A 25387-nucleotide genomic window follows, 5' to 3' on the forward strand; every position below is an offset into this window, starting at 1 on the left:
CTACCAATTTATATATGCAGAGGGCCCACCCCCAGGGACAAATTCAGCTGTATGATTTCTTTGTCTGCAGTCTGAACTTGGGCAGACTGGACTTACCCAGTCCAGTGCTGTTTGTGTGAACCAGGCATAAGTTTCCAGTGCTCATGAATCTCCAGCCTTTCACCATTCTGCTTATATTTTCCTCTCCCGACATGTGATCACTTCATTGACATGAGCTTATGCTTATGGAGCCATAAGAAGCACATGCTTTTTTCATTGCAATCTATTTTGAGTATTTCTCTGTGGTTTTAAAGCAACTTCCAAATGATTGGAAATGATGGCTAATTCTCTGGATACACCGCATCTGGAGAAGGTGTTCCACTGAATTTTTGTGTGTGCTGAATTTTGATAGGATGCTGCTGTAAGTTAACGAAAACCGAGTGGATCAAGTTCACCTGCAGGCAAAAAGTAACGATTATATTCTTCCTATTCTATCGTGAAATGGAAGTAGTGGCACAGTTTTAAGTTTTATCTACTATAATATCATTCGCTGTCCATTTTAGGCAAAGCTCTTTCCTTTCTTATTTGCAAGCAACAGAAACAAATTTATTCAGAGCACCAGTTGCAATTAGTATCTTTTCTAAAGTGAGGTTTTTGTTTTAGTTTTAAATGTCACTGGAAACTAGTCATTCTGTGCAGTGGAAGCCTATGTGTGTTTTCTTGAAAGTAAGTCCCACACTGTGTTCAGTGGGTTTAATGCCCTAAAAAGTATAGTTAGGATTGAAGATGCAGCTAATTTATCTGCAACAGCCCAATCTTAGAAATTAGAAATTAATTAAGTCTTAGGGATGGAACCCACGGATCCACCTACATGTATACAAGATAAAGCATTCACATGGCATATAAGCAAGTGTAGAGCATTGCATAGCTTTCTTAGAAAAAAAATTATCCAGATTTGCCTTTTTGTCTTCCTTTTGGTTTGTTCATTCCACTAGTCCAGCACAAACACAAAGCCCCAATATATATAAACTGATATTTTATTTTACCTGCAAACAATAATGCAGCATACACAATTGTTACAGTAAGGCATAGAGAATGCAAGTGTTCTTATCCTTAGTTTTTTCCTACTAAATAGTTGTTTCCATCTAAGTTAAAACATCCATATATATATATCATTCATTTAAGAGAACCCATAATTTGCACATTTTTTAAGATTAGATCTGTAGTTATTCTAGTTCAGATGTGTACAATCAGTACACAGATTCAACTAAACTGGTGTGTCATCAGAAGCTCCGCTGAACTATGGTCTGTACCCACAAATTTATGTGTATCGTTTTCTATATTGAATCAGGCTATTCCAAAACTATTTATTATAGATTGTATTTTCATTAAGTCTGCTTCTGTCTAAATAGTGCATTGTGCCCAATGTTTCAGTGTACAATTTTCTGTTTATTTTTATGTGTGAAATGTGTAGGTGAAAAGGTTTTGAGACAGTAAGAAGCCTTTTAGAAATAGGTCACTTATTTGAATCTGTTCCAGAATCTGAAGTGATTGGAAGCTGGTGTCTCTTGTTACCAGCTGTCCAAGACAATGTTGCATGTAATGACTTTAAGCCCACTTTTGGTTGAGCAGGTGTTTTGAGTCCAAAGAATCCCCTTCCCAACAGGCACTAATTAATAACCTTTCTAGAATTGCCTGCAAAGATATCGAGATACTTGAATGACCTAAAAAGCTAGTGAGACTTTTGATCTTTGGCCTTATTATTTGAGGCAGTGGGATGGAGGGGAAAAGTGAAAAAGACAAAGCTTTTTCTTGATGCAGGCGTGTTTGAGCTGTAGCGTTGAATAGGTTTCTCGCTTACTTCCACCCGACATTGTAGGAGAGGAGTAGAGAACAGAAAGTCGACATCATTTTTTGAGTGAAAGAAATATATTAAGCTTCCCAACACATATAAAGAAACCTAACATTCAGCACTGTTGTCGTCTTTACCCCACTTTTCTTGTACATCCTACACTTCTGAAAACTGGCTGAGCACTGCCATGGAAAGGAAATATATCAATATGTATAAGGGTTTCTCCTTTTACATATACTTCATTAATGTGTATGTGACTGTATGCATTTTGACAGCCTGTATCTTGTTTATCAAATCGTGTTCTTTGTCATGACCCATCATTTGAGCAAACTTTTTTATGATTATTACACCAGTGATGTCAGAGGGATCTGTGCTAACAGTAGCATGCCCTTTAAAAGATATTCTTCACTGAGTATCCCTGCAGCACTATGATTTAGATTTACGTAAATAGATATTCCATTCCCTGCAAAAGAGGAGCAACTAACAAAAGGCAGGTGCTCAGCTCTCTCACTGAAATCAATGGGGAGCTTGGCTGGGTTACGTCCAATGTTTCTTTTGACCACTGTATTATACTGAAAATGTAAAGCTACAGGCGTAAAATTCAGAATTACAGTTAATTCATTATGTACATGTCAGTATTTAGGAGCTGGAGCAGGATTTGGGCTGGGTTTTTATCCCTGAGGTGGAACAGTGCCGTGCTGCTTGTGATAAAAGCAGTCTGAGTAAGAGACCACTCTAGCAAGACTTTTATAGTGTGGTAGTTTTGGTGAGGTGTTTTCCATTATCTTAGTTCAGGACAATGTCAAGCACAATAGATTTCCTATTATATATATTATTCACACCTTGGAGTTACATATATTCATTTAAGCAGAAGTTGACTGGTCATCTGCCTTGGATGCTTTAGCTGAGATTCCTGCATTGCAGGAGGTTGGACTAGATGACCCTTGGGGTCCCTTCCAACTCTACAATTCTATTATTTTGATTTTGATTTTATTACATTTGTATTCCACTGCTCCTCAAAAGAGCTCAAGGTAGCATACACAGTTCTCCCCATTTTATCCACAGCAAACCTGTGAGGTAGATTAGGCTGAGAGTGACGTATCAGATGTCTAAGAAAAGGTAATAGATTGGTGTGATGATTTTTCTGTAGTTTCTTGAAAGTCACTGCTTTGAATAAATGCATGCCTCAGATAAAATGCATTTTCCCCCTTAAAGTTTTACTTGTCTAGAAAGAGACAAGAAAGCGCACATAAGACTTGGCAATCTTGGACTTGATTGTTGACATAGGCATGTCAAGTAGTGATTCAATCAAAGCAACTTTTATTCAAAGGCAGTTTAAAGTGGAAATAGAAACTTGCTGCCACATCTCAGCACCATATACACAATATACTTGAAAGGCTTTGATCCCTCACTTCCTTGCTTTAACCTTTTAAACAGCAATAACTAGCTAGCTAATCTTTTCATAAGACTTCTTTAAATGCCTGCATATTCAATTAGCACATGAGCATTTTTTAGTAGAAGTCTTGATAGAAAAACATTTGAAAAATAATTATACTAAAATAAATCTTAGGCAAGTACAATTAACATCTTCTGGTTTTCACATTTGGCCCTTACAAGTGCATCATAATGCAGTCATTGTATCTATATTAATTACTGTGTAATTCAGTTAAGTGCTTGCATTGAGATTACATACTGCAATAATGTGATTAGTAGCAAAGCTTCTGCCGCTGTTATGGGAAACGCCAGACGTAACAGGTATAAAGCTGTAGAGTTTACCTAGAAGCACCTTCACTACGTTTATATGAATGTACCGGTAGCTACTTTTCTGCAGCATTTTTTAAAACACAGTTCTACGACTTTATAGGAGAAGCCAGTGGTACATGGTCCTAATTGGTGTCCACCCCTCCCCTGCTGGGTGCAACAAGAAAACTCCTCCCTCCCCTTTAGAAAGTATTTCTTTGCTTGTTTCTTTAAAGGAACAATCACTGAATGGGTAACACAAATTTGTTGCCACTGTTCCCTTGAAACATGAGGGTGGATGGATAAACTAGCATTTGGATTTGGTTGTCATGCATGCTGATCATTTCAGATGAAAAACCAAGGTCACCCTGCTGCTGAGGGATGCACTCGGAGCTCTCTTCTGCTCTCTATTATCTCTTTATTATCTGAATTAAAGGCATTTCTAAAATGCTTAATATCTAAACACCTCCAAGTGATATCTAAAAATACAACATAAAAACAATGAAACTGTATCACAGAAACTGGAAACCAGTAAACTGTTGTTATAAAAAGGTGTAAAAACAGGAAAGAGCATCCCTATGCAGGAATAATGGTAGAAAATGCCCTTTTTTGGGTCACTACCCTGTGATATTCTGTAGGCTGCAGTGCTACAGTGCTATAGATAGATAGATAGATAGATAGATAGATAGATAGATAGATAGATAGATATTCTTCAAATATCTAAAGGGCTGTCACCTCACCTGGAAGATGGAGCAAGCTTGTTTTCTCCTGCTCCGGAGAGTAAGACCCCAACCAATGGCTTCAAGTTACAAGAAAAGAGATTCTGACTAAACATCTGGAAGAACTCTCTGGTGGTAAGAGCTGTTCAACAGTGGAACCAACCCCCTTGGAGGTTTTTAAGCAGAGCTTGGATGGCCATCTGTCATGGATGAGTCCTGCATTGCAGGGGGTTGGACTTGATGACCCTCGGGATCCCTTCCAACTCTACAATTCATATGATTCTATGAAGCCTCATTCCTCAGGTATCAATTGTACCCTGTACTAGTGTAAGAGGAGACCGTGATCACTTAGCCTCCATTCAACACTTTCCAGTTTCTTCCAAAATAAAAGTATCATGAAGGTAAAGGGACCCCTGACCATTAGGTCCAGTCGTGACTGACTCTGGGGTTGTGGCGCTCATCTCGTGTTATTGGCCGAGGGAGCCGGCGTACAGCTTCCAGGTCATGTGGCCAGAATGACAAAGCCACTTCTGGCAAACCAGAGCAGCACACGGAAACGCCGTTTACCTTCCCGCTGTAAGGGAAGGTATTTATCTACTTGCACTTTGACGTGCTTTCAAACTGCTAAGTTGGCAGAAGCCGGGATCAAGCAACAGGAGCTCACCCCATCGCGGGGATTTGAACCGCCGACCTTCTGAGCGGCAAGCCATAATAATTTGTGATCACCAGGATCATAAGTACTTAATTTCACTCTGGGAACTCAGAGTCAACCAAGGAAATGAATAATGAATAACAATAATAATTATGGCAATGATCTAAAATATGTGAAAGACAGAAAAGCCCATCTCTACAAAGCAAGGTACTGGAAATCTCAGACACTTGCTCTCAGGCCCCCGTCTCAGTTGTCTTTAGCTTGGAGGGCAATTGGTTTATCTTTTTGAAGTAGCATGTAATAAAAGAGCATTAATGTTTATATTACCTGAACACCTCTGATGATTCTTCAGTGTCACAGAGAACCCTCCACTGGAGTTACACCTAAAGAGCTTTATTCCCAGTGTGGTGCCTTTCTGATCCTCCACTTAAAATAGCAGATAGAGTTCTACTCTAGGCTTTCATGACAGTTCCGTCTAAGAGGTTTCCATGCCACCCTCCCACCCCCACCCCCCAGTTATGAAGAAACTCATATAATGGGGAAATCTTCCTTTTATGCACCATCAAGAAATGACAGCTGTTCAAAAAGAGAAGACAAGTTATTCAATGGATTGGTTGTAATATGTGGTAACCAATGTACTATTTGCCACCATCAAGTCAGAACTAGGTGCTAAAAATATGTCTCAGAAGGGGAAATAGAAGGCACTGGGTATACAAACTTGACTTTCTGAGCATTGCAAACAAATCTTTGACAAATTATGTGTCTTGCTTAACTCTGGGAGAAGCTATAGCACGATGAGCTGTGAGTGGTGCATCCAAAAGAAAAAAGTTGCTTCACACTATGAGTTGGAGGTGGGTTTCCAGGATTACAAGCAGAGATGCCAGGGTTCTTGGAGAAAGAAAATGTCCTGTAATTGTTTTCCTGAATCAGACGCTGCAAGCTGTTTAAAAGAAAAAGAAAAAAAAGCTTTGCCATAAAATACATGCAGACCAGCTGATCACTTCCATCAAAATGGGTTTGGAGAGCTAGTTGTTAACATGCAGAATGCAGCATTAAGAAGAGTGTATTGCAGAGAAGAAACATTTACAGAAAGAATTTTATCAGTTTAAGGAATGTGAGAGGAGACTATTAAGAAATCTAGTGGAGAAAAATGGGTATCTTTCATGATGTTTTCTGTTCTCTGATTCTAGGAAATTTGAGAATGAAGCAAATGTCTACTCCCAAGCCATTACAGTGCTGCTTCTTTTTAAGGGGGGGGGCTCCCAGACCTTGCTATATATTCCCCCTGCCCTGCACATGTGCAGCACTTTGCCATGTACATTAATATAATTGCTGTGAGTAGCTTTGGGACTAGGTTTTGGCTGAAAAGCAGGATAATATGTGCAGGATAAATAAATGTGCAAATGAACAGAGAAGGCAAAATTGAATTTTGAACAGGGGAAAAGGCTTCAATGAACTGTGAACCACTTACCTTGCCTTTTCATTCACATTTGTGAAACGATAATGAATGGCTATGACTCAGAGTATTATCCATCTCTAAGGCTTACCCTGCTTTCTCTTTAGCCCATCCATTTCATTCACACTTCGTTCTGAATTGGGATCATCATGTTCCATTTTCTTACAAGTCAAGAAGGAAAGGTTAATCTGAAATCAATTTTGCCCTAGTTATCTGCAAGACTGAAAACAGAGTCAATTAGCAGAGCTTCTTGTTTTCAAGAGAAATCTGTATGTTTTAGCTCAGTCTAGGTTGTTTGCTCCTGCCTTTACAGGATTTGACACTAGCATATTACCAATCTGCAAGGATTCGTTGGGCTGGATGTTCAACAAACTGGATATGAACTATGACCTTCTCCTCGATCACTCAGAGATCAATGCCATTTATCTTGATAAATATGAGCCATGCATTAAACCGCTCTTCAACTCCTGTGACTCCTTCAAAGATGGAAAGCTTTCAAACAACGAATGGTGCTACTGCTTTCAGAAGCCTGGAGGTAAGTTACTAAATTTTGTACTAGAAAATTGACTCTGTGATTGCATGTTGATACTAAAATATTTATACAGGAAAACTAGCTCCCATGTAATATTAAAAGGCAAATGCTTTATTAGGATTTGTATAAGGCACATCAACATACCTCATTCCTAATAAAGTTGGCATAGTTTTCAATTGATTAAATGAGACATACTTGATTTTCATACGGTAAACAACACTGATATTATTACCACTCCACTTAATTGTTATGTATTGAGTGGCATTCAGTTGAGTGGCATTAGACAGCTAGAAAATCCTGGTTGTGAAAATCCTAGCATCAAATAGACACTGACACTTAAAACGTTGAACCTAGTGATTAGCACCTGGTTACTGAACACACCAGGAAGCAAGTTTCTTCTTCCATATTTACAGAACTTGGCCACTGCAACTTCCTTAGTCCCTACTTCTCCAGACCAGTTTAGTTCCCATGGATCCAAAATACATAAGTTTTTTATAAGTTTTTTTGTAAGTTTAGGTAATGAATCCAAAATTCATTACCATGGCTTACACTGCTCTCCGCCCTTTCAAGATAAATTAGAAGTAGGTTAGAAGCAGATCCAGTTGCTGCCATCACCTTATCTTCTTTAAACCCTTCTAGGCTCTTCCCCAAGTGGATGACTGGAGGGTTAGTCATTATTCTATGATTAATTTCCTATTACGTACTTTGCTATGGTTTATGCATAAGGATTGCCCTTCCCATTTATTCCCTCCCAAAACATAACTTTGTCTACGGATGCGTTTTTCTCTTTTCTTCGTGCAGTTTCTGTTTAATTCCATTTTTATGAGATAATGAGAACAAGGGGAGAACTTGTTTTGTTATTTTTAGCAATATCAGCCAGACAGTCCTCACTGCCTAGAAAGAAAAGTTCTTTGACGTTTACTTTCCTCTTAGGTTCCTGTTTTTTCTTGCTTCTCTTTTTCTGTTTCTCTCTTTTCACTTATAATTTGTTCATTCTTCTTTTCTTTCCCAACTTTTTAGTTTTCCTTTTAGAATAAATTTCTTTCTAATCCTGGCATCCTTTAGTTTGCTTTTTCCATGTAATTCTCTCCCCTTGTCATTCTTATCTTTCCCATTTTATTATTTGCCCACAATTTTTGTTGTTGCTTCCTTTAAACATCTTCCTTAGACCCAAGCTTCCTTCCTCCTCTATTACTTACCAGAGCAACCCATGATTGTACATAACAGAAGCTATTCAATTAAGTGGGCTTAACTGTCATTAAAATTTTGTGAGTTCATGAATTTATGTGAAGGCTGCAAACATCTTGTATTTTTAAATGCACTCTTTCAGGCACTCTCATGCCTCCTCCATATCTATCTTTGGACCTGTTGAGAGGAATAGAGATCCTCCATTTTTATATCCGGTATACATTTTACACACAGTGTAGCAAGGTCTCGGTCTTCCTGCTCTTCTATCCCTTGTGGGTGTGAAGTTGAAGTTGGTGGCGTCATGTACGTGTCATTCATTTAAACACGCAAAAGTCTCTGTGTCCTCTTTTCCATATATAGGCCCTGGAGTCTAGATTAGGTTCATGGCCTCCTACTCGGTGGCTAAAAAATGCCTATGAGGTTCCTTTCACATGTTGACCTCCTTGTTCCATTGGCTGAGGAGCCGAGTGCCCCATGTGTGCCCTAGGAAATCTAGACTATGATCATGGTTTTCAATCTCAAAATTTGTTCTATTGGTATTAGCTTATTGCTTATGTCATTGCTTATAAGGTGAAAATTAGTCTTTTAGCAAGCAGTAAATTAGCATCCTAGCTTTGGATCAGGCTGGTGAAGGAAAGGAAAAACTGTCTTAACAACCAAAATGGCCCCCAAACACACTTTTAAAGCAAAGCATGTTGTGAATTTTTTAATTAGTAAATCTAATGGCATACATTTGTTCTGCAGTACAGTACAAGCATATGTGGTTCATTCATTCCCAGGTGTGCAATAGACTACCACTGCCTGTCAATTGCAAAGCTAATCATTAGAGAATCTGTCCCTTACCATCTGGAAACTACTCTCATGTATTTTGTTTTAGGTCTCCCTTGCCAGAATGAGATGAACAGAATTCAAAAGCTGGGCAAGGGGAAGAGCCTGATGGGTAAGTTCAGTTACTTGCCACTCACTCATTTAAGCTGCTAATTAAAGCTTCTGTTATTACTGTGACGTTACATGCTGTAATAGGGTCCCAACTGTGTGCTTGTGCCACTTCAGGAACTCATATAAATAACAGAACATCAGCCTGCGCTAAATGTGTTCCATGACTTTGCATACTAGGTAACATTATGCAGAACAGAGACTGTCTTTCTACTGAAATCTCAAATCAGTTCCATTAAATTGACACAGCACATAGGTTGAGTGTAGATTTATTTCTTTATTGTTTGACAAATCCAATGTAAGAAATAGGCTTATTGGATCTTCCCCTCCCCTAAAATATAAATTGAACTTTTAAATGTGCTGTAATGATACACATATTAAGGTAATTTTCGTATGTTGAGCACATAATGCCATTTGGAAGTTGAAGAATCCATCTGTTAAACTGTAGGTGTATAATACTAAAAGCTTTGGACACTATGGGCTTAAATCTGTGGATTTCAGTGCATTTCTCTTCCACATTAAATAATTCATAATTGAAATCAAATAATACTTCCAATAACGCACAGTGAAATTAATACAAACATCATTCTAAAGCAGCAATACTGAAATGCATACATAAATTGAAAACCATGCAAGTAGAAAAGTAAAGAAAAATCATTATGAGACACAGGATATGTGTGAAGAGGCAGCATTTGTACTTTTTAATGCCTTGACGTATCTGCACAAATATACTTTGCCTGGGGATTCTTATTGAAGGTGAGGCAACACACCGTGGCAGGGCAAGTTCCCCCTCCCTTCAAGTGTTCCTGCTTCCTTATCTGAAAGTATTCTTCCCACAAAACAAGACTTAACAATGAAAATAGTGTAGAAAGGTATTCCATTGCTGTTACTAGGGAGCTACATTAAGCCCATAAGGCACTCCCATTATTCATGAGATCAAATTGATTCATCCATATAGCCCAGGGGCAAACTTTCTTAATAGTCATTTGCAACAAATTGGTAGACGAGTAACTAATGCATGCATGATGTGGTACCTAAATGAACTGCAGTTATAGCTGTCATGACTCCTGCACCTTGGCCCCTCACACTACCATGAGGAAGATAACAATGAGGAGGAAATAATTTTTGCTAAGACACTCATCCCCTTCCCTTGGGCCATCCTGACCTGAGGATGTAGCTCTTCCAAATTCCTTAAACCTATTCCTTCCACAGTGCAGGTCAGCACCTGCAAAATCAGACAAGGTCCCTTTAAATCACCACAGCCAACTCCTCAGAAAGGTGGGCCAATTGCTGTTAATGCCAGCCTAGATAACGCCTCAGATAGGCCCAGAAAGCAGGGCTTGTGGGAGCTGGATACCTTTATTTGAGCTTCTGTGTTGACTTGCTTCAACCTGCCCCCCTGTGAGTCCCAAAACCTGTCAGAACAGAATAATGGCACCTGCCATATATATGCTACTTACAGTATATATAGAATGCCTAAAATAAGGCTCATTCAAAGTCACAGGTACTGTAATATTCTAGGAGCGTCCTAATTCCACGTGTATAGCTGAGGCCCAGTATCTCATAGTCCCATGGGTTACTATGGGCAGGAAATAACTAATGACAGGGCAGTGGCTGGGCATAGATTCATTTCATTTGCTAAGTCACAATGGACAGATTTTCATGCAATGTGTAGATTAGCATGATGGAGATTTACAATTTCACACTAATTGGCACTCTAGCAACATTAATCTCTTATGTTGCATAACCCAGTCTACTTTGGCCAGCCTGATCCTCCCAATTCTTCTGTCAGATTGAATCCCATCAAGTTAATAGTGCTTGGCCCAGCCAGCTGAATTGTTAGGTAACTGTAGTTGATGCCTGTGCTACATTTCTAGTCCTCAGCATTATTTTTGTCCTCTTGTCTGTACTACACGGGTTTAGTTAAAGAGAGAGAAGGATCTTGTGCTGTAAGGAGACAAGGAAAGACTGGACAGCAGATTCTAACAGCAACAAAGGATAGCAAGGTCGTCTACTGTAACCTGGGCTGAAGCTATGCCATATAGGGAATAAGCAGCAGCAGCCAATTGGGACCAAGAGGGGAAGAGATTCTTGACTAGCAGGATTAGGGAGGATTAGAAGCTCACAGGTGTAAGACGAAAGTTAGGTAACAAAGATCTGTATGTCCAAGGAATTCTGGAAATGAATTCAGCAGGGTTCATGTCACCTAAGTTGCAGTAGTAAAGATGGTTTGTAACAAACTGAAGATATTATAAAAAGAAATAAGTTGTGCATGCATCTGAAAAACCCTTATTGCAGCAATGTTTGTTAAAGCAACTTTGGCTGAATGGGGGGGGGCGGTTTCAGGAGGGGCTAAATGCAAAACAATTTGGCTAGCATAATTTCAAAGATGTGAGCTAGGGGAAATGATAGCCAGTATTCTGCTGCATCTGTTACTGCTCCAAATGAAGCAGTATGAAGTGAAAAGGGGGAAAAGAGAGCTACCACATCAAAAATCCCAAGCACAACTTTCTCCTGGTCCTGGCGTAATATGAATGGTTTCTTCTTCTCCCACAAAATTGGGCTACTTGCAAACGATGTACCAATTGGATGAGGGCATTTCAGGGCAGCCCCATCAGTGGTACAGCGGCAGTAAACCAAAAACAAGAGGCGGCTAAATATTCCATCTCTATTAGGCTCTGGATACCATTTTGTAATCACAGATGCTTATCTTCTATTCATGCTTATGGTTTCTTTCATTAAATATTTTAGGCCAGTTACTTTAACAGACAAAGATTAAAATATATTATTTCCACTACTACTACCACCCATAAAATTTAGGTTAAAATACAGAAAGATTAATGTTTAGATATTTCAAAAGTTTGGGTTTTTTTTTAAATTGTGCATCCCATTGAATAACTGAAGAGGTTGAGATGGAAAATCCATTGACTTCTGAGGTATAAAAGACAGATATGGAGAATTACATTTATTTATTTATTTATTTATTTATTTATTTATTTATTTATTTATTATACAAGTAACAGCATAGCAGTTGAGGAATGCATTTTCATTCATTTCCTCATCCATGTGAAATGAAAATAGCCCTTTTGACATTACATGTGCACATTGCAGAGATGCGTTGATCTACAGAACTGGTGAAGGAAGCCTTTTATTTATTTTGAGTAGTAAATCAAGTAGTATCTCTCTAACAAAGGTGCTAGGTATTTTCTCTGATATAGCCAGACCCAGTAAAAGTCTGTGCCTGTAACAGAAGCAAACAGTAGAGGATGGAAACTGCTATATAAAACCCATGCTCAATATTCATCTAACTAATCTTCATGTAGAAGTGGTTTGTTTTAAATTTATGCAAGTACATTTGCACTGAATCCGTTGAAGCTGATGGCAGAAATATCAGCTTTCATGAGAGAGGAACGAAGAGCCACAATGATACATGGAGCCAGTTGTTGTCATGGCACTTCTTATAAAATGAAGGCACTTTAGGGTTTTTTCTTCTTCTTTATTTCAAGATAACAATTTGAATTGCAGCCCTTTTGCACCCTCACAATCTCTTCTAAATGCTATTTGTGTGGAAGAACCTTACTGACAAAAGAACTGATGGGGGGGGCAGAGAGAGAGAGAGAGAGAGAAACAGTATGCCTGACCATTTCAACCTGCTGTGAAAACAGTCAAAGAAAGCCCTCCTTGAACGTCAGGGCCAGACAAATGCAAGTTTATCTTCCTGCTTAGCTCTACAATTACAAGTATTTGTATTATTGACAAGGGCACCATTTGCTGTCTCTAGGAACTTTCATTCCACGGTGCAATGAAGAAGGATATTACAAAGCAACTCAGTGTCATGGAAGTACTGGGCAATGTTGGTGTGTTGATAAGTATGGAAATGAGATAGCCGGCTCAAGGAAGCAAGGGACTGTTAGCTGTGGTGAGTAATAGCATGCTTTTCTCAGATAAAATAAGAATGAGTGTTGTGAGAGCCCTTGCCTGCTGCTGCAAGCCTGACTATGAGTCTACAGAATGGCAAAAAGAGAAACCTATTAGCCATCATGACAAGAATCTTCAGGCCTTCATATTTATAATACAAATGTGCTCATACAAGTAAGGTCTCTTCCTGAATAAGTGTGACAATACGAAATTGGCAAAAGCATTTGATTTTTTTTCTTGCCAGCTTACAAACTGCAGTAGTTTGCACTGCTAAAAAAATATTCTGGTTAGGAAGTTATTGCAGGCTGATCATTTAAAAATCCAATTTTTTAAAATCAACATGTTGCTCCTTGCAACAGAAAGCACAAAGTTAAGGAGTCCTGTTCATCTGGGCTGCCTTTTGAAAGAAAGACTTATCTGTGATATAGATTGCATTTTTCCCATGGAGGTTTAATCTGAACAAACAATTGCTGCTGAAATTACCCCACAAGGAGCACATGTACACATAATATAAATGTGTGTAGTAGATTGCAATCGCTACAGCTCTTCTAGTGGAGAAAATGAGTTTATAATGAAACACCTTGGCATAAGAAAAATGTCTTTTTGAAACTTTTAAAAGCCAAGTCCTACAAACATGTAGGGATGGAGGAGAATTACATTTGGTCTGCATTTTTAAGTGAACTGACCGAATTTGTACCTCCAGGAGAACTAATACACAGGTCATAATGTAATAAGATTTCAGATTTCGCAGTTCTCTGAATTTTGCAATGCTGTTTTCAGCTCAAAACAACCGAAATGTATTTTTAAAATGCATATTTTTAGGTAAGTTTCTTTAGAAATGTGTACATTGAGATAAAATGCATATTTAAATATGAATATGGATTTTTGTACAATTAAAAAAACCCTACAGACTATTGCAGAAGCAGGATAAAATAGAATTAATGGAAACATGGAATTGACATGGAGTGGAAATGGGCAGATTCATCCAGTTTCGATAGCCCTAATTTTGATAGCTATAGTCTTATTTGAAGCCCTGAAGTTCCTATAAATAAAAGTTCCAGGCATGACATTTCATCTTCAGAATTCAAGCACTGAAAATAATTCTAGTGGTGTGCTCTTCCTTCCCAAAAATGCTAGAGAAAAGAAAGGTAGTAGTAGTAGTAGTAAGGGGACAACAGAGGATGAGATGGTTGGACAGTGTTCTCGAAGCTACGAACATGAGTTTGACCAAACTGTGGGAGGCAGTGGAAGACAGGAGTGCCTGGCGTACTCTGGTCCATGGGGTCACGAAGAGTCGGACACGACTGAACGACTAAACAACAATAATAATAATATATTATTTATACCCCGCCCATCTGGCTGGGTTTCCCCAGCCACTCTGAGCGGCTTCCAACAGAAAAATGAAATAAAATAATCTATTAAACATTAAAAGCCTCCCTAAACAGGGCTGCCTTCAGATGTCTTCTAAAAATCTGGTAGCTGTTTTTCTCTTTGACATCTGATGGGAGGGAATTGTCTACAAGAGAAGGGATATATGTGTATCTGCCATGAGACTCCTTTGTACTGCAAAGAATTCTGGGGCTTATTACAGAGGCACACTTTCAGTTTGGCAGAGCACAGGGCCAGACCTGCAAAGGTGCTCATGTGCTCCATAGCATACTGAGCACACCTCTACAGGTTCACAATGCAGGAGGAAATTAGCAGTGGTGGGAGCACCAGGGAACCCAGTGTTTGAATGCCTAGGATCTACCAAATTTGAAAAAAACAGTAATCTAGTAGACTCACAGGAGTATATAATGACATCAGAATAGCAAGGTGTCAGTTTTAATAGCCTCATTACGACTTAAGACAAAATTGCACATGAAAATTTGCCACTTAATTGCCTCTGACTGCCCAGAAAGAACATTTATTGTCACCTATTAGCAACACCAAGCCTTTTATATATTGTATGTGTTTGGATTATTAATGCATTTGGATGACTTTGTATGATTTTATTGTTTAAACTTATACCAATAAAGGTAAACAAAAAACTTCAAAACACAGAGTTAAATGAACAAGTAAAGTGACAAGCAAATCAGCCTGGTTATTTTGAGGCAATAGAAATGGACCTTTTCAAATATAACCCCTTATTTGTCTCAGCTGGCAGGACCACGCCTGGCACTATGAGATTTTCTAGGCCAATTTACATTCCAACTTTTTCTGGACAATATCAGGACAGAAAGAAAGATATCACTTGGTGATGTTTGTGGTGAGGTTTTTATGAGGTACGCAATTTACTGAGACCACCAACTCATTTCAGATCTCTTCGAACACTCATCAGATGGTGGTGTCTTTCAGTCACCATTGACCTGGAATGGATTTGAACCAACAATTTAGAGATGTAAGGTTCTGTCTTCAGCTATTGCTTCCTCCTGAAAACATGTGCTTTTGTGGGTGTAGTAGAAGACTGTATATTACTTTGAGCACTTTACTGTGTAAAAATGTATTACTATTTATTTAGTTATCTTATATTTTAAAAAGCAGACATGTTAGGGGGAGGGATTAATTAAGTAGTTTAAATAATAAGAACATTGACATGTTTTGATAGAAAATTGGGCTTAAAGTAAAACTGTGAATTCTTCCTGGTTGCAGAAGAGGAGCAAGAAACCTCAGGGGATTTCGGGAGTGGTGGATCAGTGATATTATTGGATGATCTGGAAGAGGAACATGAAGCAGCAAAAAAGGACCAAGAAGGGAAACAGAAGATCCATGTAAGAGCAGCTAATGATGATGATGAAGACGAAGATGACGACAAGGAGGATGAAATTGGCTATATATGGTAGTTCCCATAACTCTGAGGACTCATGTTTTGCACAATATCACAAGTCATTTCGTATCTCTGCAATGGTAACTGAGACATCAGGCATTGCATATGGAGCTCAATCTAAACCCGTTTGGGCATTCCAATATGCACACAGGTATCCCTTACAATTGAGCTTCCCTTTCACTTTACTGCTGGGCATGACTCCACAAGCACAATGGAGATGAGCATGCAGAGCTGAACCTGACATTGAAGTGAAATGGGAAGACCTTTCACATGTGGGAGCTCCTTGCACATGTGGGACTTGGCACACTCATGTCCATTGGAGCTCTTTTAGCCAGCAAACTGCTGGATGGAAGCAATTATCTCTCCACTCAATTTAATTTAGTACACTGTGTTTAATTTGGAAGACAGCTTTCCCACCTGACTAGCTATTTTCTGGCATAATTGTAAGCATTGTTCTATTTCACTGACATGGTGACTTTCATAGCTTAATCTGCTCACATGCGTCTTTTATAAAAATGGAATATGGAACATAGCAAGAGGGTCAGCACATCCAAGCACTGGGCTCCTCTGATGTTACCAGAACTGAAGTTTTCAATTACTTGATCTTTTTTAATTGTGCCATTTGTTGTTACTACTGTGGTTTTGCTACTTTAATGTTAAAAGCAGGTAGGTTTGGGGTTTTTTCTGTGTCACCATCTGGAACTTGTTTGAAAATATCAAAATCGCCTTAACAGTCTGGTTTGTTCAGCCACTGGCTTTAAGTCAGAAATAATTGCATTTTAGTTCCTCCTCATTTTTCTTTAACATGGTTGGCAGAACCACTGTCTTATTTTAGCAGAACTCAATGAAAGTTCTCCCCCGCACCAGTAGTGCAGGATAAGATCTCAGATGACCATTTACCAAAATTAGTTCACTTTAAGTTAAGCATCATGATCTTGATGATTGGTATAGTATATGCACGCAACTTTTAGCAAACGAAACAAGCCTGGAATGGCCTTTCAAAACATGCGAAAAAGGAATGCTTTGCAAAGGCATTTCTTTACAATCGTTTTTTGCAGGCTTGCAAGTCTTGGATTTTGCTTTGATCAAGTTTGCACTAATGCTATGCAAGCTGCCTCTGCTTCCTGGATAGCATACCACTGGTTTTGCTGAAAACACTTTTTCTTCATTTACTCTAAATGAATCCTCATTTGGAAGTGCTGAAGCTGTCAGAGGCACTAACCATCAGAGTAATAAGCTGTCTTCCCTTTATTTTAAATTGTTGATATTTGCTCAGTTTTAAAAAAGAAAACATCTTTAGGCAGTTGCGTTTCTGGTTAATATGACATGTAATACGTACACATATGAACCAGCAGAAAATGTAATTAAAATATTCCACATACTTATATCTCCATAGCAGCATCTCATTGTTCCCCATTGCCATTCAGTGTGGGGAAATGAATTTGCCATTGCAGACCTTTTATTATGTTAGCTGTCCATGCAAGGACAAAACATGATGAGCATCTATGATTGGTTGGGAGGGGAAAGATAGATTTATAACAAGCCCCATCTTTTTCTCATTAAATGGAAGGAAATAAATGCCAGATAGGTCTTAAATTCTGCAAACACTAAGGACCATACCACTTTTGTTGATCAGGGCAATTATAGTGCTGTTATACCAGAAATGAACATGGCCTGTACACTTAAAGAAAGCTTATATTTCTGTGAGAAAGTGCTAATTTTTTAGTGTGAATTTCTATACAGTTTTCAGGCGGCTGCACAATGGCATCTATCCTCAGACTATTGTTTGCTGTGTGTGATACTCTTGTTTGTTTATGCCTTTTGCTTCTGGTGTGCTGAAGTCTGGGGTTGCTGTTTTTTAACAATTCATTTTAACACAAGGTCTGGTTTGTTAATGGACCCTTCAAAAATAGTAATGCCAAATGTCATTATGTTAATATTGCATTTAAGTTTGTTTTAATATTCCCAACAAGTGCAGCCTAAATTCACTGGCTTTGTGAAATTACGATAATATCCAGCTGAGAAGTTACCTCCCAGATATACAGCCTTAGCCTGAAACCCTGAGCTCAATGGATTCCAGTAATTAAATAAGCTGGTTGTCCTTTGACTTTTAAAAATGCCACTGCTACAATCCAGAAATGTACATCATACACACTTAAAAACTCTGTAGTTCCACTGAAGAAAATCCACACAATTGCTTTGGCCTTTCTGTCTTCTTTAGCCATAGTGATGCAAATTGTGTCCTGTGCTGTTGTGCTTAAGGTAGGATCCAATGCCTGGTGAATGAAGCCATTGGGCTCTGCCCTAATTGCCAGTTGACCTCTATCCCAATCCTCGTCGAGGAATGCACTGTCCATTCCTTGCTATTATAAAAGGACATAGGCAAGGGGACTGTGGATGCTCTGCTCTTCCTCAACTTTGCCCATCTCCAAGTAAAGCCATGTAGCTATCCTTAATAGGCCATCTACAACACACTAAGGGGTAGGGGGCAGCTGCTGGTATACAACCACTCCACTCCTGTGAGTTACCAGGTTCACAAAGGACCTCAGAGTATCAGCTAATGACATTGTTATCCAGAGCTCACACTTGAAAGTAAGTTACATGAGATTAATGGGGCTTTCTTCCACATAAAAGTGATGTTAACCACTAAATGTTTTAAGAATATGGGTTTTGTGGGGTGCACTATTAAGCTGTTTTTGGACACTGGCTGGACTAGTATACAATAAAAGTCATCTACTGTAATAATGTCCAATCAGAAGCTGCAACATAGCTATAATTTTCACCATACTGCTTACCTACTTAATTTAATAAAACCTGCAGAAGTCAAATTCACTGTGTTTGCAGAGAAGTGCTATTATCTTTTATATACTTACGATAAAGTTTCAATTTAGCCTTTGTTCTTGCTACGCACACAGAGAAGCTTGAATGCAGCTGCTTTCTGGTGAAGTCCATCATTGCTGGTGTGTGTGTAAATATTGAAACCACACGGGTGAGGCCACTCACATGGGTCTTTCCCAACTGATCTGCCTTCTTCAGCTCCAAATCATAGCCAAGTCCTATTGAAATCAATAAAAAAAGACTTTAGCCATACCATACCTAACCTACTGATTTCAACAGGATACAGTAGAAGTTTAATTTCTGGAGCAGGGACATTTTATTTATGTGAGTAAACAAAACAACCCTGCAGATTAAATCTTAAAGTCAGTTGTGGTATTAATGATGTAATTCATCTCATTACACATAAACACACACAAAACCCCATAATCCCTGTCTCCTCTAATGTTGCTTCTTTAGCACAAATGCTTAATTGCTGGGCTCATTGTCTTAAACACTATGGCTTTTGTTTATATGGGGTTTGTATGTATAAAAATTAACCAACACAAAGTGTGTTGTTTTTTCTTTTAAGAATCATTTCAAATTCTTTCCCAGCAATTCCCCCCTCCCAAGCAAACCCATGATAATACCGATTACTTCATACTTATTGCTATAGAATTCATTAACAAAAGTGAAAACGGGCAATGTCCTTAGATTCAATAATCTTCCTGAGAGTTAGTACATTTAAAAATAAGCTGTTAAAGATGAATCAAACTCAGTTTTGTCTGCAGACTATAATCATTCTCTAAAATTCTAGCTATTTGATTTCCTGTTTGTCTGGAGAGAAAATATTAAAATCAGAAAAGGGTGAAGGACAAAACTTCCATTTATTATTGTAACTAAAGGTGGAAAACCTGAAGAAGCAGCACCCTACAATTTTGTCAGATTCTCAATAGCATTTGAAGGAAAAATGAATCCTTTGTAGTAAAGCCCTTAGCAAAATACTAGAGCAATGCCAGAGAAGCAGAATGAAGTGGTGCCTTCAGAGGCAATGAAAAGTTGCAGTGTCATCTATTTCATGATGCCTCAGCTTCACCGTCTGTTGAACCATTTGTCCCCCCCGTTGCCCATGTAAGATTCAGGAACTAGGAAAAGATGGCAAAGCTACCAAGCAAGTCGCACAAGCTTTTTTGTTCCATTCTGCAACAGTGCAGAACTAACACAATCCAAAGCCACGACAGATTCTCTTGAGTTCTCTATCAAGACACAGGATAAATGCTGTCATTCATTTCTCATTACATTTTCCGGGGGAGAAATAATAAATGTACCTACAATATTGGCTTACCAAGACATTAATAGGTCTCCTGTCCTCACCTCCATGAAAATTACTTTGTTTATAACTTCTAATGGCTTTAACCTCTACCAGATAAAATATAATGATTAATTTCTGCTATGCCATATAGCAAGAACATACCGTGTTTCTCATATTATAAGACACGTCTTATATTTATTTTTTCCTCAAAAAAAACACTATGGCTGATTTTCAAGGGATGTCTTATTTTTTTCCTCCTCTTCCTGCCGCAGCCGGCATTGCTGCTGCGCCTATCACTATGTCTTATTTTCGGGGTATGGCTTATATTCCTTGAATGCTTAAAAATCCTGCTATGGCTTATTTTATGGGTATGTCTTAAAATATGAGAAACAGGGTACAATAGGCTTTTTTATACAATAGTATATATAATTTTGATACAGTGGTATGAGTCAGCAGCAGGCTCAATCAACAACAGTCTGGACCCAGCCTTATTGTGGATTTGTCTCGGGAAGTGCAGCTTTCCATCTCTGTTTCATTTAAATCATATTTTTTTTAAGATCAGTAAGCTACATACAATTAGCTACTAAACTTAGTGGCAGCTCCACATACTAAACTGCAAAGACTGCATGAATTTTCATATCAACTGACTTGATCCTTTTAATTCTAGTCAGAGTATATATTGCAGCCAGCAAAGGTGACCCATGCATAGAATCCAGCTTCCACCTTTTTTGGATGTCATTACATGTACAGTATACATAATGATGGAGCATGAGAAAGTAAAAAGCACACAGAAAAGCCAATGCCAAATTTGCAAGACACTGTGAAGCACAGAGGTAGCCAATGTAGTGCCCCCCCTCCAGCTGTTGCTGGACTCTATCTCCCATCAACCCTAGCCAGCATGGCCAATGGTTGGGAACGATGGGAATTCCACCCAGCATATATCTCTCCCAAGCTCATCAGATTCACCAGTTCCCTCACAGCAAAAGCAGTAAAATTAAATAGCTATGCACATTTATGAAGGGCTATGCTCTCCTATCCAAACATGAATAACCTTAATGTTACTTCAAGATGTTCTTGACGTTTATCTGAACAGAAAACAAGGCACAGCATATCTATTTGAGCTCAGAGGCTGGGGGAATATTGTTTTTCAATATACATTTGTATTAGTCACTGTTTAAAAGTAATGCAGGAATCTAGTTTAAAGGAAAGTAGAAAAGGTGGTTAACATGGGGGAGGATGTTCACTTTCAGTTTGGCAACCCCAGCTTCCTTAATCCTTCCCCAGTTCAGTAGCTTGCACTGCTGAACCAAAAATAAAATGTTAAAAACTCAAGTGCAGATGTGGCTCTCACCTTAACATTATTTGGGAACATGAATTAGGCATGCCATATCATTACCAACTGGTGCTTGAACTGTGGAATACATACCATGGTTCATCCTTACTACTTCTGGTGAAGTATGCATTTCCACTTCTCAATATTAGTAATATAAAATGTGAATTCAAAGGGTTTACTTTTCCACCAGTGAGAAGGGTCATAAGAAACCAAATGTAACATAATCTAATACATTATGGATCAGAGCAGAGATTTACTTCATCTAAATCAGTGGCATTCAATATGTGCATTTGATTACAGAATGTGGCCATAGTCAGCTCATGCTGTATACTCTTGCATGATATTTGCCTTCATCTGATAAGTTAGGCTGAGAGCTTTGCACAACGTAAGTGGAAAAGCTCAAGTGCTTATTGAAAAAGACTCCTAAAATCAATGCCAAGCAAATGGTTGCATATTTCTACACATCAGAAACATCATTTAGAACAGCATCTTCATTCTTTATGTTAGGGTGGATGGTTTTGACCATTTTTGCAAACTACAACTCAAAATAGTGTTGTTGTTTTTTCAGTCAATCACCATGCAATAAACTTACTTTGTTAGCTCAACAAAGCATCCAGTCAGTCTGCAATTCAGCATACATTAATCACAACAGTGTAATCCAATGTTGTAGAAGCAGCAAGACTTCCCCTTCCTCTCCTCCCACACCCATGCTCCCCCAAAATCTGCTCCAAAGGGAGATGGAGGTGCGTATGATTTTATGCTGTGAACCACCCTGAGATCTACAGGTATAGGGCAGAATACAAATTTAAAAAATAACAACAACAGGAGGTGACTATAGAATGGAAGGAGCAAAAGTTGAAATCCTATTGTGCAAGTGAACATCTGTTGGAGTCAATCCAGTATCTTTTCAAGGATTACTAAATGCCTTGAGTACTTATTTGAATACATGCTGAATCATTTACAGTTCTTCACAGCCCACTGAAAAGGGACAGGTCTCACAACTATCCATGATTCAGGGGCATGTCAGGCTTCGTGGAAATCTATGTATTCTTCAGATCGTAACGTCCCTTAATTTTCCCCCAGCGCAGCTCCAATTCACCTCTAGCACACACCCTTTTCAGCCCTACGGATCAGTAACATCAGTGGAGCAAGTATCATGGAAGTTTCTGCAATGGCAGGGAGGGTGCATCCAATATCAGTTCTCCCAAAGAAAACAAACAACCCTCGCCATAATTATGCCTGTTGGTTTTCTGGAAATGCCAATATAACAAAAAGGTTGATTTGAAAACAAATCTTGATAATTCAATGGAATTATTTTAAAAACCTGTAAACCAGAATATCAACAACACTGGTTATCTTTGTCAAATTCTTGGCCCATATTTGTTCATAATTAATACAAGAGTCAACATGGTTGGTGCAAGTATCATTATGTATTCATGTTTCAGAGTTCTTCTCACTTTCTCTCCACCCCATTTCACAGCATGCCTCAAGAAAAAAAGTGATACTCCAGATCATTAAAATGTTAAAGAAATAAGGCCTTTAATGCAGTATACAGTAGAGCCACAGGCTCTTCTATCCCACAGCAGAATTACCTATTCTATTTCTCCCTTATGATAATCTAAAGCTTTTAACTTGCCTACAGCTTGACTTAATTTCTGATTCCATTGGAAGCTAAAATACTGCATTTCCTTCAAATTACTGACCTTCCAAAAAGTTATGAGCAATGAAAAAAAAAGCCTCCAACACCAAAAAGAACAAGGCTACTCGGCAGTTTTCAAGCCAATCATTCCCTGTATTTAAATGACTTTCAAGGAAGTAAGCTTTGAGGGATGTATCCTATTCTTTTCTCATGATACTTTACAAAAAAAATAAATATTTTGGAGCCTTGTTGGGTTTTTGTACTGCGCTTCAGTGTGTTCTTTTTACAGATTTCACAAAAGGTAACATCTGTTCACTTCTAGCCTCCATTGTGCTTTGCATTCTTTCACACCTGATTTAAAACTACATTGTGTCCGCAATCCAGCACAGAATTAGGTGAGATAAACCCACTGATTTCAGTGGAGTTAAAAGATAGCTAAGGGGCAATTCTATGCACACTAGAATATGTTGCATTGATTTAAACATACATAGGATCAAACCTGCACCTCTGTGTTGAATTGTTGCCTATGAGTTTATGTTAATATGTAACGGTACTTCACATTCAACAGTCGTACAAGAAGTAACACAATCTGCTAGTCAATACTTTAATATTAGAAACTTCATACCATTTTCTCCAGGTAGCAAATGACATAAACATCTTAACTTTGGCTGGCTGGTGTTCTAAGTCACACTGATGTTAGTTAATGGCATTGTTAAGCATGTGGTTAATTTTCTCCCACTAAAATCAATGGGAACTCATTAAATTTGGCCGGATTGTGTCCACTAAATCTAGGGTCATTATTTGCAACAGACCACCAGAACTCCCAGTATTTGACTCTCTTTTTTTCATAGAAATTTCATGGCTTTTACAGCAGACTCTTCTTTCTGCCATTCAGTTGTCTTTTATTGCACAGACTGCTTTGTACTGTTAATACATATCAAAGAGCCCTTTCTACAGTAGGTGGTATTTGGTCTTTTTATACTTTTCTCAATGCTGCTGATGTCCGTTACTGTTTAATGTGTAGCGTTGTAAGGAGAGATCCAGATATTAAGTGTTTAAGTTTTATGTCCCTACTGTAGATGGAATGTACAATATCATAGTTAATTAGAGTAGCATAGTAAATTATGAATGCTTTTTTCCCCCCATGAAGATTTTAAATGGAATGTGAACATGTTGCTGATTTCCTTGGTTAATTGTAAATGCTGAATTGTAGTACTAAGTAGTTGCATTTTTGTCTGTCTCAATAAATTTTAATTTGTCTGCGAGTCCCCATTGTCTGACTTCTGTTTTGTTAAATTTCTGGAATATAATGAAGTAGAACTCACCACTTTGTCTGGAGTGAAAAATATGTGCTAATGCAGTCGTATGAAGTAAAGATAGGCAAGATCTGGACCAAACTTCCCTCCAAGTTATAGCAATCCACGCCTCACTTAACCTGAAAGACAGATGGAGACCCTGTTACTACCTCTGCTACAATTTGTTGGCACTTTGTGAAACTGAAGATATCTACACTGGCCTTTATTTAACTATGCATACAAACATCACTAGAACTGCTCCATGCATGTAGCTCTGGTGAAACAGATTTGGGGAACTCCCTTATACTGTACCGAGTCAAACCATTAGTTTACCTAGCTCAGTACTATGTATAATGAATGTTCTGGCAGCTTCTCTACCCACAAATAGGGCTGATAGTTTTCACATCCCTCTAGCTTATACATAAGGCTTTCTTTAGCTGGACTGAAGTTAATGCCTTAAAAAAAACCACTTTAAGAATCCCCCACGAGGAAGATAAGCATTGCAAGGAAAAACCTATGCAGTATTACTAGCTTATAATGAAAACAGTATAACTAAAGTAAGCAATTTGTTTCTGGGTGTGGGTGCTGCAATTTCACAACTGCACAGAATGACTTTGCAATCTGTGCTGGAGAAAGCTAATCTCTCTCACCTGGAAATTAATTGATAGTAGGTAAAACCCACCCACCATGATCGATAAAAGGCATGTTATGTTATTCAAAGCAGGAGGAAAGGGCTCTAGCTCAAGTACATGATTTGCATGCAAAAGCTCACAGGTTCAATTCCCTAGCATATCCAAGTAAAGTTGGGAAAGTGTATGTCTATAACCCTAGGGAGCAATTGCCAGCTACTCTGAGGGTTCTCCTGATCCTCCAGAGTGGTGTGCATTCTTGGTTGAAATTTTTAAAGCTTGCTGACATCTTTCACATGGTGGCTTTTTTCCTGTTGCAGGTTGTTACAGGCCTCCCAAGAGGCCTTACAATGTGACGCTATCTAAAACACTGCCTGCAGAGTTCTGAAGAATTTTGGGAGCAACGTAGGATTAAAAAGAAAAGCTTAAATGAAATTTTGAACTTTTTTTTAAAAAAAACCTCCACCATTGTGCTTTAACAACGAACAATTCAGATATCCTCTGGGCTCTGCAAGCAACATTTTCAACAGCCTCACTTTTTGCAAAGTCCATGGACAAAAAGATAATACAGGGAAATACAGAACAGT

General features: G+C 38.5%; 1 protein-coding gene across 4 annotated transcripts in view; it reads left to right on the top strand.

Moving 5' to 3' along the window:
- The window catches only part of SPOCK1 (SPARC (osteonectin), cwcv and kazal like domains proteoglycan 1), a 425281-nt gene extending 401140 nt beyond the window's left edge, over positions 1-24141 (top strand). For 2 of the 4 annotated variants that reach the window (XM_088661937.1, XM_088661938.1), the window contains exons 8-12: positions 6712-6933; positions 8996-9058; positions 12836-12973; positions 15272-15352; positions 15604-24141. In XM_088661937.1, coding sequence (XP_088518063.1) covers positions 6712-6933; positions 8996-9058; positions 12836-12973; positions 15272-15348 — 500 coding nt within the window. In that variant the 3' untranslated portion in view covers positions 15349-15352; positions 15604-24141. The remainder of the gene's footprint in view (positions 1-6711; positions 6934-8995; positions 9059-12835; positions 12974-15271; positions 15353-15603) is intronic. The other 2 variants (XM_035105504.3, XM_060271660.2) reach the window with 1 other exon arrangement.
- The last annotated feature ends 1246 nt before the right edge of the window (positions 24142-25387 follow it).

Source organism: Zootoca vivipara, chromosome 2 (assembly GCF_965207765.1).
Source record: "Zootoca vivipara chromosome 2, rZooViv2.hap1.1, whole genome shotgun sequence".
In the NCBI taxonomy this organism is placed as follows: domain Eukaryota; kingdom Metazoa; phylum Chordata; class Lepidosauria; order Squamata; family Lacertidae; genus Zootoca; species Zootoca vivipara.